The sequence below is a fragment of the Carettochelys insculpta genome, chromosome 16 (genome assembly GCF_033958435.1).
Source record: "Carettochelys insculpta isolate YL-2023 chromosome 16, ASM3395843v1, whole genome shotgun sequence".
Classification (NCBI taxonomy): domain Eukaryota; kingdom Metazoa; phylum Chordata; order Testudines; family Carettochelyidae; genus Carettochelys; species Carettochelys insculpta.
Genome location: NC_134152.1, coordinates 33,774,392 through 33,788,303, shown reverse-complemented (window position 1 = coordinate 33,788,303; position 13,912 = coordinate 33,774,392). Strand labels below are relative to the sequence as shown.

Genomic DNA, 13,912 nt, shown 5'->3' with positions numbered 1-13,912 from the left:
TGAGATGAACAAGGAACAGTAATGCCTCTGATTTCTGGTTTTGGAGAGAGAGCTGTGTTAGCCTAAATTCTAAAATACAAGCAGTGGGTACCCACAAAAGCTCATGACTTAATAAATTTGCTAGTGTCTAAGGTGCTACAGGACTGCTTGTTGTTTCCAACTTCCAAGACTCATTTGAGCTTATTTAAACTTCACAGACAGAAATTCAAATGTAGGTGCTTAAAAGATGGGCACTTAAATCGGTACTTAAATGAAAATGGCCAGGTTTATAGAGATACTGAGCTTCCCTGGCCACTAGCGAAGTTGATGGGAATTTCTGGGTCCTCAGCTTATCTGAAAATTAGGCCCCTGACATAAGTGTCAAAATGTCAATTGAGATGAAGTTCTGGTCCCACTGGCAGGCTCCAGTTGATTTTAGTGGGGCCAGGATTTCATCCAAGATTCCGAATCATCAGCTATGTAAATTAACGTGCTCCACGGCAAATAAAAAAATCCCTGCTTGAGATGAAAAGCTGTGGAAACCCATGTGAATTTGTTTCTCAAGAGAGGAAGAGCATGAAAGATGGGAGAGGAGCTAGAGAAGGATGAAAGCCCATGCTTGTCAATACAGAGTAGAGAGTTCACTGCGGGGTACAATCCTGAGCTAGCCAGATATACAGCCAAAATGATCTCCTGGATATTTTCCCTCCACTGAAACAGCACAAACACCTATTATTCTATTGTGGCCACAGAATCTATTACAGGGAAATACTGGAAGCAGTTAGGTTGCTGTTCCAGGAAGCTAGATGGAGTACATTAAACCTTGGGTAACCTTTGGGCTAGTTTGATTAGTTAGTGCAATCTGTCTACGGTTTTATTCTCTGCTCATTACTGTAGTCTGGACTACCGGTGAAACGGCTGAGCAGACCTCCCTGATTAAAACTAGGTACTAAAAACAGTTGTCCCCAGTGTCGCTGATTGGTTGGAGGGCCAAGTTCCTCACTATGACATGGTGTCCCGTGTAATTAGAGTGTCAGCTGGAGAACCGTCCCCACTGTTAGTTCCTCTGCAGTGAGGTGGGCCGTTGCTTGACTGGTCTGAAGGAGGATTCAAGCTTTCAAAATGGGGAGCGTTACTCTCTGCAGGATAGAATCAGGGTTCCCTCTAAATTTTTCCATCAATGGGTAGAATAAATTTTGTCATGTGCACTGAGGTTTGTGTGGATGTGCACCACCAATAGAAACACACGCTGCTGGCTCCTGGCTCTGCAGATCAGCTGGGCAGCACCTGACTTTGTCCTGAGTGGCTGCCCAAGACCCCTGGATAGAACTAAAGACAACAGTCAGCTTTAAAACAGTCACAATTGTTCGACTTGCTACCCGATCGTGGCTGGGGGGTTAGACCTGGTCCCTTTCTTTTCTGTGCCAGTTGAAGCTGCTGACAATTGGGCAGGTGAGCGATAGTTTCAGGGGCAGCTTTCGTGTCGGGTGAACATCACGCCCACACTCAGCAGTGCATGTCATGAGAACTACTCCACACGCTCCCTTGCGTCCTGTCCTGAGCTCTCCGAAAAGCAACCACATAGGGAACGTGGTGTCAAATGCCTTTTTCTTGCCAGGGTGGGAACTTGCAGAGTGGGCAAGCCCACCGCAGAGAAGGTACCACCATTTGCGCTAAGCAGAATGTCGAGAGCAAGGACGAACGGGCCCATAGGGAGTCTATTTCCCCTTTAGTCCCCTAGGTGGCCTTTCTAGGAAAGGGCTGAGGCATACTGGTGGGAGCAAGCTTGCGCTGCTGTTGCGTGTTCTGAAGCTTTTCAGTGGGGAATCGAGAGGCGCTGTCTTTCCCGAGCGGCCCCTACATCCCCTTTCGCCAGCAGTAAATCCACACGCTGGTAATGTTTTTCTCAGAAAATACAACATAAAGAGTGAAACAAATGTGAACGTGGGCATCTGGGAGTAACCCAGGAGCTGTGTTTATGCAGCATTCCACATGCAACCCATCAAGCTCAGCGAACGTTGTAAGAAGGTTCGCAGCAGCGGGTCGGTGTTTGTTTGGATCTGACGGGGTCTGTTTTCTTTGTGGAAGAGGATTCTAACTCTGCTTCTCATTAGCCCAAAGATGTGGCCAAGGTGGAGCTAAATGCCTAAACAGTGTCAAAAATCAGAACGTAGTGGCATCTGGGGGCATAAAACATAAACAAAGTCAAGCTGGTATTTCAGCAATAGGCGAATTCTTTAAGTCTGTGGCCAGCAGCTGCAGTTTGGGGCCCTTCCTACCCCTTGGCAGGAGGCTGTGACATCTCCAGTCTCAATGATTGGTTGAATTTTTGTTTCGTTCCAGGCAAGCTCCTCCATTAAAAACCAAACGGTTTCAACATCAGACTTCAGTGGGGCGATTCTCCCAGACGCAGATTGTTCTGAGTCCACGTTCTCTCATAAAACCAAAGCCACTGTCATCAGCTGCTGAGAATTTCCTTGCACCACCGTCGGCTGTGGATTTCCCGACTTTCAGAACTGCCTGATCCAATTCCCATTGAAATCAATAAAAAGGGCCAGGACAGGACAGGTCCGCACTAAACATTCTAACTATACCAAGAGGTGTCAATGTTTCAGATTATTACTTTGATTTGCCCTAGAGGGCCCTGTCTCTATGTTCTCCACCTTTTGTTGGTGTGGCAGTCAGACACTTCAGCCATAGGTTGAGTGGAGCTGCAAGGGGCCTTAAGCTATGGAAAAAGCTGGCAAACATGCTGCAAAACCAAGCAGGTAAAATCTAGCAAAGCCAGGCATCAGCCCTCCTCCTCCAAATCAGGATGAATTTTAAAAGCACATTCTTTAAAAAGAATATATTTGGGTGAGTGGTTGTTTGCCTTCTGGATTCTCAGACATTAGGATGCTGTGGGAGGTGGGGTGGGGGATGTTTTCAAGCTCCTCCTTGCAGCTGTGTAGTTGTTGTTGTTTAAATGAAAGCTGACAATCTAGTATAATCCCTTGACTCCAGGACCTGGGGCTTTAAGTAGTACACCAAGTAGTTGTGACTTGTGCTTAAAAGCACAAAAGTTGGCCCCACAACAGAAAGAGACAATGTGATACTGGTTTTCTTTTAAGGACAGTGATAGCTCATACTTAATAACTGAATTAATGCTACTTAAACAATACCTACCACTCGCACAATGGAAACCGATACCTGGTGCTGACTGTAGCCTGCAATTCCTTGAGGTCCATCCTCCACATCCTAAAGTGGAGGATGACCTTTGACCTCTGCCACCCTACTCCATCCTCCCACCATACTAACAGTAGCTATGCCACATGCACTGAGAGATCTACCAGTTTGGCTTCCCCCGTGCTCATTCCCTGTGGCTGTTGGCTGTCAGACCCTGGATGCAGTACCAGTTTGGTATGGTGCCTTAGTCTTTTGTGACTACTGCTACTGGCCACCATTTCCTCGTTTTCTGCAGTGATTCCACACTGGTCCTGGGCTGTCCAGGCTGCCTGTTTCCATTCACTGATACTGACCCTAACTGCATGTGTGTCCTTGCTAGCCTACATTCTCTGCTTGCTGAGGGTGATGACTAGGAGGCAGGAACTGCCTGCCACAGCGGTGGTGAATGGTGGTGGTTTGCCTGGGTAAGCTGGTACATTTGTTTCCAAAGGTTGGAAACTCTGGCTCTACCATTGCCTGCTCTGCTGTGATTCGGGGACTTTGAAATCAGTAGAAATTGACTGATTTGACCTTCTGGGAGGTGTGTCCTGGTGGGTGCAGCTGGAATATTGGACTTTTAAACGTCTCCTCCTTACTGGCTCCATTAGACTGAGTTACAAATTGCCACTGGGGTCACATCATTGAAGTCAGTTATAGGCACCGCATGAGGAATATGTGGGGGACGGGGGTTTCGCGTGTTCCTAGATATTAATTGCTGAAGGCAGGTGCTCTCATTCTGCCTACGCTCCCTAGCCCACCCACTGCAGGCAAGGGTCACCTCTGAAGGCAGTGGTCTTTCACCAGCAGAGAAGTTAACCAATTGTGTTGGCATGACACTCTGTGGAGCAAGGGCATTCTCTTGAGGCTCATCTACACTGGCAGTGTGATTTGCAGCTGAGATAGACCTATCCCCATTAGCTCTGAACAAGCTGGCACTCTAAAAGTAGCAGTGCAGCATGGGAACATGGGCTTGGTTCCCCAAGTACCATCCCATTAGAATCGCTACCTGTGTGGAGCCCAACAGTGGAGCTGCAACTGCAGTTTGCATTGTGCTAGACTGACCAGATCTAGTGCAGGCATGTCCATCCCAGCTTCAAATCTCATCTCCAGTATATATAATTGGACACACACTTTGGTCCAGATGATCGTATACCCATGATGTCCACAACTTGGGCCAGGTCCTCAAATGTTGTCACTCAGTTGATATCAGTGGGCCTCTGACAAGTCTACATGGACTGTGGAATCAGCCCCCTCTGATTCCTCCGAGCTTTGAAAAACTGGTGCTGCTGATGTTATTTTAATAATGGTACTCTACATTATAGGGTTATTTCACCCTTACGCTGGGCTAGGAAAGTGTCTAGGGCTAAGCTTTATCACAAAAGGCTTTACCAAAATTGATGGAAACTAAGTTTCTCCTTTCTTTCTGGTGCACTGACACACAGTACGAGTTTTGTGGTTTTTAGGGAAGCTGCTGGTCGTTACAGCTGGAACGCTGCTGAGTTTGATTGAGCAATCTGGGTGCATGGTTTCCATCCTGTCAGATACATGCGCCTGCCGCTGGCAACCCAAATTCCGTGCAAACTCAGGGAATGTTTTCAAAAATGTTTGGGGACAATCCGAACAAGACATAAACTTGGGTAGTATAAATAGAGGATAAAGCATGGGGCCACCAAGTGACAGACCCATTTCTCAAGAGAAGAGAAGATAACCTATTCTCAAATTTTTGTTGGATGGTTTTCATGAACTTTAGTTGATCTTCAGATTATAAACATTGGAATTATTACCCAAAGAGCTCATGCAGGCACAGAGCAGTCAGGCTATGTGTGTGTATATGAGAGAGAGAGAGAGAGAGCGAGCGAGCGAGCACTGATGTTGTATAATGAACAAACCACTTATTGTATAGCCCTGAATAGGGCAAGACATGGCAGGGTACTTTTTCTGGTTATTGATGAAAATAGAAGAGTTTCTACTGGGTTGTCTGATGTAGAAGTGAGTTTTTGCCATGACAGTATTGTATAATATAGTCCTCGTTCTCTTCCACATTGAGTCTCATGATCACAAGTATTTTTAATGTACAGTTTTCCCACACACCCTTGTGAAATACAGAGTTTATCATCCTTTTTTAATCCAATTGTGCTCACATTTACATTGGTGTAAATCTGCAGTTACTGAATTGAAGTCACTGGAATTACTCTAGATTTACATCTCTGCAACCTAGATCAGAATTTGGCTCTCCGGTTTTCTTTTCCTTTCAGCTTAAGTGGATGTATTCAGCAGTGGGTTGAATTGGTAATAAGTGTGTCTACACTGTCCAGTCTCGCCCATCCACCTAAAGGGCTTTTAAAATATACACTTGTACTCCACCTGAATGAATGGAGTAAGGCTTGAGGTGCCATTCTGGCCATGAATTAACAGCAGTGTAAACACAGTGTATTGTAATTCAGGTGGTGACCCCAGCATGCTCCAGTGTGAACGTTCTGGGGAGCACCTTGAACTCCAAAGCTCTTCAACCAGGTGAGCAGGAAAAGCCCCAGGGAACTTTTGGATGCTCATTGCCTGTTGGAGCAGCATGGAGAACTCATGAGCCCAGCTGAGCACGTGCAGGGTCACAGAGGCCCCCAGCATGGAGCATTCAGGTGATACTGGATCTGATTGCTGGGGCTGGGGGCAGATGAATCTGTACAATCTGATCCGAACCAGCCAAAGAAATGCTGATTTCTCTGTCCAGATTGCACAGGGCCTGGTGGATACAGGCTACATCCAGGACACACCACAATGCCACGTGAAAACAAAGGGTCTTAGACAAGCATAAAACCGGACATAGCTGGTTTGGAGCCACAGACGTGGGAAGTTGATGACAGGCTCTAGTGATGTTTTCATCCCATGAGGCACTGGGAGCCTCACCCAGAATTCCAATCTGCTTCCAGGACTGTGGGATGGCTACCCACAGTGCTTCACTCCTTGGATCCATGCAACCCCTGATTGTGAGGTTGTGCCCCATTGACCACAGCCACAGCGTGGGGACTTGCGAATCACCTTTGTTAAGTTGGGTGCTGGCAATCAAATTAAATAAATTGACCTAATTTTGTAGTATCAAAACAAAAAAAGCAGTCAAGTAGCACTTTAAAGACTAACCAAATAATTTATTAGGTGAGTTTTCGTGGGACAGACCCACTTCTAAGTTATACTAATAAATTATTTAGTTAGTCTTTAAAGTGCTACTTGACTGCTTTTTTGTTTTGATAGCATATAGACTAGCACAGCTCCCTCTCTGTTACTAAGTTTGTAGTGTAGACATGACCTCACCGATGCTTCAGCCACTCTGAAGTTCTCTGACCTGGGGCGTTTTCCTTTCCTGTGCCCATGATTCAAACATTTGGAAAAAAAAAAAAAAAAGTCGGTAGCTCTGTGTTGCTCACTGAACTAGCTCTACATGTGAAATACAGCCTGGCAGACCCAAGTTACATATTCAAGTTCCCATCTCCCAGGGCCTCTGACACCACACTGATGAGGAGCTGTAGAAATCCTTGGATTTGCAGCATTTGAAGATTTGATCTGAGAACACCTCAGAGGAGCAAAGGGAATGCATCAGTTTGAACTAGAAAATTATCAATTGTGAGTGGAACCACGAGTCAAGTATCAGGTGAATCCAAGGCACAGAATAAACCCAAGCCTGAGGTAAGTAGTGATGTAAGGTGCAGTATAGTCAGAGCGGACAGGATTTCTGGGCCATAATCCAGATTCTTTTACTGACTCACCACATCACCTGGGCTCAGTCTCCTTAACTGCTCCCTGCTTCAGTTTCCCCATCTTTATATGCAGGAGTTATTACAGTAGCCTGTCCTGTACAGGGGGATTGAAGGTTGTGGGTGATTTATGCTGGTAAAGGGCTTTGAGAGGAAAGTTATGGAAGGAGACAAAACAATTGTTGTGTTCTCATCTGCTCTCTTTCCTGTATGAACTATGGAAATTGATTGTCAAATGTAGAACTTCACATGTGAAATCTATTAATTTCTCTCACTGCACTGCTCTGGGGCGGCTCTTGCCCCTTCTGCTCAGAAAAAGTCCCCTGTGCGGGAATCATCCCCTCTGAGTTCCTGGAAGCTTTAGTTATTAGCATCTCTTAACTATTTCAGGGTCATTTTCGTTGCCCGGAGCGGGAGGGCGGGTTCTTTGGGATGTAAATGGTGCCGTGGTTTCGCTCATGCTTCCCTTGTCTTTCCCAATGGTTGACCAAATGCACCCTCCTTAACTCGCTGATCTCACCTGGTTCGAGCACGTCAGCATGCTGGTCATCCTGCTGAACTGTGTCACCTTGGGCATGTTCCAGCCCTGCGAGGATGTGGAGTGCAAGTCGGAACGATGCACCATCCTAGAGGTAGGATTGTGACCTATCAGGCTAACCTGCTCACTTGCCTAGAGATATATGTTCTTATAGATGTATTGCTTCCTTATGGCTTTGAGCATATGTTTATTATAGTAGGTTACAGTAGGTTTATATTAAAGGAGTTTGGCTGTAATGCAGAGGATTGAGAGGCCACGCCCTGTATCTGGAGCTAAGGCAAAGCCAGCAGACCTATGCTTGGGACCTTTCACCTGAACAGCAAAGTCAATGTGCATCTATTCCCGACCTTTCACACACAGCGACCTTCAATGGCAAAGCGCCTTCCAGGAATACCCTCAAATGTAGCAGGGACACCACAACTTGGAAAAACCTGCAACAACCAGTTGAGACCAGACTGAATGACCAGGTGGGACAGAAATCACAAAAGTGCTACATAACCACAAAAGGGGCCGTGGTAACAAATTAAAGTATGTTGCGATGATAATTTGAGATTAATGATATGCTGACCTATAGGAACAAGACACTTCACTGTTCACAAGGGGACAAAATACTAGTGAGGAGAAAGGGAAACGTCCCCTACTGAAGATGCATCAAACATAACAAGATCCGTGTAATGTATTATGAAAGTGGCCTCCCAGCTTTGGAGCAGTAGGAGGAGATGCAGTCCTTGAGAGGTGCCAGAATGATGGCCAGTGGTGGTGATGAGAGTGACGATGGATAACACTCCAGGTGGTTCTAGAAGGAATAGTGTGAATATATGGAAAGACAGGTGTACATTTCCCTATTTATCTTGTGAAGATGGGATGTTTGTGACTGTGGTGAATGCATTAATAAACTGCATTTGTAAAGGTACAAGAGTTCCTAGAGTGTGAGTGTTACAACTGTGCACATCAGAATTCCCAGCCATGGGATAATTTAAATACTGGGCCTGATCCTGGAACAGGAACATGTCAACCCTGAAACCAGTTGCTTCAGCCTAGGCACCCCAAACACACAGCGTGTGTGACTCAGAGTATCTCAGTGGCAACTCACCAGGGCCCTGAGGGCCATGAGGGATTTGCATATTGATTTGCACATGCTTTAAATGGAAAAGTAAATATTCAACAAGCAGAACACATTTGTGTGCTTGTATCTTTGCCGCTAGATGAATGGAAATTGTGTATTGTTCCCCGGCAACAAAAACCCAACAGTTGCACTTCATTCAGTGTTTTTATCACCCAGCAGGCAATCCAGGGTGTAGTTTGGGTTTTATGGCTGACACAATTAGTCCATGAGCCATGGCTTGCTCACCCCCATTGTAGATACGCAGTACTGTAAAGTAGAAACATCCAAACACCTGGGGGTTTTGTGTGTGGTCAGACAGAATCACAGTGGAAATCACTGCCTTTCTCTTTCCTGACCTAGGCCTTTGACCATTTCATCTTCGCCTTCTTCGCTGTGGAGATGGTCATCAAGATGGTGGCCCTGGGGATCTTTGGGCAGAAGTGTTACCTAGGAGACACATGGAACCGCCTGGACTTCTTCATCGTCATGGCCGGGTTAGTAGCCAAAGCTCATGAATTAACTGTGTGTGCCAGAGGCAAAAATGAACCCACGACTCACCTGGTTGCTTTGAGGTATTTCCTTGGGAAGCTGCCATGTGCGAACCAAAGAGAAGGCATGTAGAGCTTGATCTCAGCAGCAATCCAACACACTTGAGTTCAGCTGTCATGGATTTTGCAAAAGCCTCTGCAAAGTAGGAAATGGGAAAGTGCTCTTCATCAGCCTGGCCTGAACCTGAGGGCTGGGAGGGTGGGCAGGGCAGTAGAGAAGATGTTCCTTTTTTGCACTCATCCATCCATCTGAGCTTACTGCGTTCTCTCTACATGGCAACAAGACACCCGTGTCTGGCCTCTGCCAGCCAACTTGGGCTCATGGAGTTTGTGCTTATGGACTCTTCCCTTGCTGTGTAGAGACCAAGTTCTGGGACCCTCCCAATTGGCGGGGTCCTAGAGGCCAAGGTAGAGAGCCCAGAAGTCTACATAGCAACAAAACAGCCCCACCCCCAAGCCCCGGTCAGCTGGCACAGGCTGGCTGGGAGCTTTTCTTTGCTGTGCAGACATTCTTCAACCCATGCACCTACTGGTTGTGGTCTAGTGTCCCATGTAGTGGGACTGAGAGCGCTTACAGAGAGAGAGGATGAGTGTCCTCTCCAGCCTGAGCCAAGAGCCAGCTGGCTTTTAGCTCGAGCTGTAGCCAGAGGTCTGTCTGTCTGGCATTACAACACCATGACCCAAGGCTGTCCCTAGAAGGGTATGGGACTCAGAATACCACCTCCTCCACCCCAGGTGCTACCCTGCCCTTCCTCCATTCCACCCCCACTGTACCCTTTATTCCAAGGCCCCTCCCATGCACCAGGAAGCAAAGCGACCCTGGCCCAGACTGCTCCACTCCCTCTTCTCCTGAGTGTACTTGGGAGTGCAGAGCAAGCCGGGGCTGGGTTGTTCCGCTTCCCACTGCTCCCGCCACCGAAGGTGAGCGCAGGGGCAGGCCTGACCCAACTGCCAGTGCCAGGCCCCCCGGTAATATCTCTGGGTTCCTCAGTGTCCTCCAGAGTGCAAGGCCTAGGGCAGCTACCCTGAACCATCCAATGTACTTGCCAGCTGCTCTGCCGTGATCTTCTCTAGTCCTTGGAAGTCTGGGGTAGGAAAGGGATGGGGAGATAAACTATCATTTAAACCAGTATTTCTCAACAAAAATGGTTAAGGGGCTGGAGCACATGGCCCATGAGGAGAGGCTGAGGGATTTGGGCTTATTTAGTTTACAAAAGAGGAGAGTGAGGGGTGATTTAATGGCAGCCTTCAACTTCCTGAAGGGGAGCTCTAAAGAGGATGGAGAAAGGCAGTTGTCAGTGGTGACAGACGGCAGAACAAGGAGCAATGGTCTGAAGTTACAGAGGGAGAGGGGTAGGTTGGATAGTAGGAAATACTACTTCACCAGGAGGATGGTGAAGCACTGGAATGCGTTCCCTAGAGAGGTGGTGGTATCTCCATCCCTAGAGGTTTTTAAGTCCTGGCTTGACAAGGTCCTGGCTGGGATGGCTTAGTTGGGGTTCATCCTGTTTGAAGCAGGAGGCTGCACTAGATGACCTCCTGAGGTCCCTTCCAGCCCCAGGATTCTATGATTCTAACCATTTTTTTTGAATAAAGCACCCCCTTTAAAAAAAAGTAAGCTCCCCCCAGTGCCTTCACTTTTCAGACACACTTTTTTTTTTTTCTACCGTTGCAAGGCATTTGCTTTACTGTATCAGAGCAAGTTGCCCTACGGTGCAGTGCACAGTTACTCATATGTTTCATGTTCTAGAACATCTGTAAACTTTTTTTGCAAAATTGCCTGATTGTTACAGAGCTGTGGTTCTCAGCCTTTCCAGAGAAGAGTAGCCTTTCAGGAGTCTGATGGGAGCACGCAAGACCAAAGTTTCACTTCACTTTTAAAAATGACTTGCTTCCAAAATCAGACCTTAAAATACATAAGTGTTGCAACATGCTATTACTGACAAATTGCCTACCTTCTGCTGTTTACCATAAAATTATAAAATACATGAATTAGAATATAAATATTGCATTTAAATCTGGGTGTGTAAAAACACAGAGGTGGACAAACGTGTTGTGTGAAATTTGTTTGTACCAACTTTGAGAATGCTTTCTCTGTGAGCCTGTTGTAAAAAAAGACCTAGGCAAATAGCTAGATGAGCAGATGCAGCCCCTGGTATACCTCTGAGTAACTTGAGGGGTACAGGTGCCCCTGGTTGAGAGTCAGTGATTTAAACCACTTGATTCTTATTCTCCTGCCACAAACTGTAAGCAACGTATCTGCCTGGGCATGACAAAACAGCAGTCATATAGCACTTTAAAGACTAACAAAATTTATTAGGTGATGAGCTTCCGTGGGACAGACCCACTTCTTCAGGTCTATAGCATTTACAGTCCAGACTCAATTATATAGTGCAGAGGTCCAAAAAAAAAAAATGCAACAAAAGCTGACAAATCAACTACGTGGAACTGAAGGAGGAGGGTCGGGGAGGGGGATGTTAAGTATTTTTCCTGAGATAATCACAAATATCAAAGAATGTCTGGGTATGGTAAAGGTTCTTTGCTAACAGGAGCATCCCTTGCAGAGGTGGTCTGAACAGCAATGGAAGGTTGTAGGGGAAGTGGAATGCTGGTCCGCCAAGTGCTTCAGTACCACAGATGTTTGCCTAAGCCCCTGGCAGACATTGGTGTGAACATGTATACTAAAGAGTCATCAAGCCCAATGTAGCAGTCTTTGCCGGCTTGATTTCAGTCACATTAAATCCATTCAGATCTGGGCAGTGCAATAAGCAGTGTGTTCCCCGAGCTCACAGTAAAGGATCACAAAGAGATGTATAAAGTGCAATGGGATTCAACTCTGCTCCCACAAAAGTAAGTGGCAAAATTCCAGTTGACTTCAGCTGCTGTTGGCTGGGTCCCTTCTGTTTCTGGTGCAGTGCTGGAACCTCTCAGCCTATGCAGGTCCTCAAGAAAACAACCCCACACAAAGCTGAACCTGTCTGGCTTTCTCCTTGCTCGACCTCAGAGGCATATGAAGAGCGACAACAGATCCATTCGTGAGGAGTTCTGCCCATGCTGATAATCGAAGGTGTTAGCAATGCAGATAAGGGACTGGAAGTCACGGGTGAGATTTTCAACTTGATGCTGTCTCTGGAAACCCCCCTGCTGTTGTAACCCTGTGACCTCAGCAGGGGCTGTTGGGGTGAGCAAAGAAGGCTGATTTGAGTGGAGCAAGAAGTGTCTGTCACAAGAAGTCTGCCTCAGGAAGGTTAAAACATCTGGGAGGCTAGCCGTGGGGGAAAGGGTGGGGGAGCCAGCTGTGTGGCACACTTCCTAATCCTCATAAAATATAAACACATGGTCCTTTTGGCTTTAAGTTCATGTTTGTTTATGTTTGGACACACCTCACCCAACAGCTGCTTATTCTTAGGAGGCAAGCTTCTATAGCAGGATATTTTCCCTCTGAAATTTCCTTGGAAGAGCTAACACAACAAAGAGGCCAATGGCACCTTAAAGACTAGCAATTTTATGAGGGCATAAGCTTTCGTGAGTGGCACCTCACTTTGCCAGAAGCACGAAGCAAAAGCTGACAAAGCGAGTTGCAATTCAGGGAAGTTTATCCCCTTACAAAATTGTCAGTTCTTAAGGTGCCACCGGCTTCCTTGCTACACCTCAGATGCTTGGACGAGCTGATTCCTTTAAACATCATGACCTATAGAGAAACACTGAGCAGGTTAAAAAATGTCCTACAAATAAACAAAATAGGTCCCAAGACTGGCTGATACGCACTCCAAGCAATTTTACCTGTGTGGCATACAATTAGGAATGAACAAACTAGTTTGGCTGTGGAGTGTCACCTTACCTTGCAATGTTTTGGGTTTATAGTGCTTGGCTTTGGAGTAATTTCAACACCCCTGCAATGCGTTTTAGTGATAATGCTGAACCTGAACTTCATCTTAATGTAATTTTTTTTTGTCCATGAATACAATTAGGAGTGGACTTACTGCATATGAATAAAACATGAAACAGTCTGAGCTGAGCCTCCTTTGAACCAACCTTTGGCTGCCACTCAGAAAAAAAATCTGTCTCCCTTTTTTTTTTTCTTTTTTTATAGACCCAACACGTATTTTTTAGGCAATAAACAGGAACCAGACGCACAAGCATAGTTCTGCCTGTGTAAGACCGTCAGTCCGGAATCCAGTAGCTCTGGAATCTATACACAGCTGTGTGGCCATTGTCTCTCTGAGTGACTCTACGTAACTCACTTTTAGAATACAAATAACACCCACTCATTCTGGGAGTGAGGGATGTCATTCATTACACTAACATTTGGGAGGTCCTCAGCTCTTATCACAAAGAGCATTAAAATCTCACACCCAGAAGACCTTCTCTTGCTGCCCAACAATCAGACTTTCCTAAGCCACAGGATCTGTAGCCCAGTAAGAAGCTGGAAAGACAGGAACATTTACAGGCAAGTCTTTTGGCGGTAGTTTTCCAGACCCATTTTGTAGGTGTAAACAGGCGAAGGAGGGAAAGGAACTCAGGCTAAGGGCTCCTGTACAGTCCAGGGGGTGAGCACATTTTTTATGTTTTAGCCCCACTTTTCATCCCTGCAATTAACTGTCCCCCCCACTCCACACACACACCCATCTAATGTAATCCAAACCCTTTTGGCACATGTAAGAAAATAAGTCTGTAGAGTATAAAACTTTATTAATCGGTATATACATGTAAATACACAGACAATGGTCACATGCCATATTGCACCTGCCAACCAGTGTTCCCTGTAAGTTTTTCACCCAAGGGTGGTATA

At 46.2% G+C, this 13,912-nt stretch overlaps 1 protein-coding gene across 1 annotated transcript in view; it reads left to right on the top strand.

Annotated features, from left to right (window-relative positions):
• Window positions 1–13,912, top strand: part of CACNA1H (calcium voltage-gated channel subunit alpha1 H) — a 493,948-nt gene that overhangs the window by 271,894 nt on the left and 208,142 nt on the right. Inside the window, exons 3-4 of the mRNA XM_075010231.1 lie at window positions 7,450–7,561; window positions 8,933–9,066. Of these exons, the coding sequence (XP_074866332.1) occupies window positions 7,450–7,561; window positions 8,933–9,066 (246 nt within the window). The remainder of the gene's footprint in view (window positions 1–7,449; window positions 7,562–8,932; window positions 9,067–13,912) is intronic.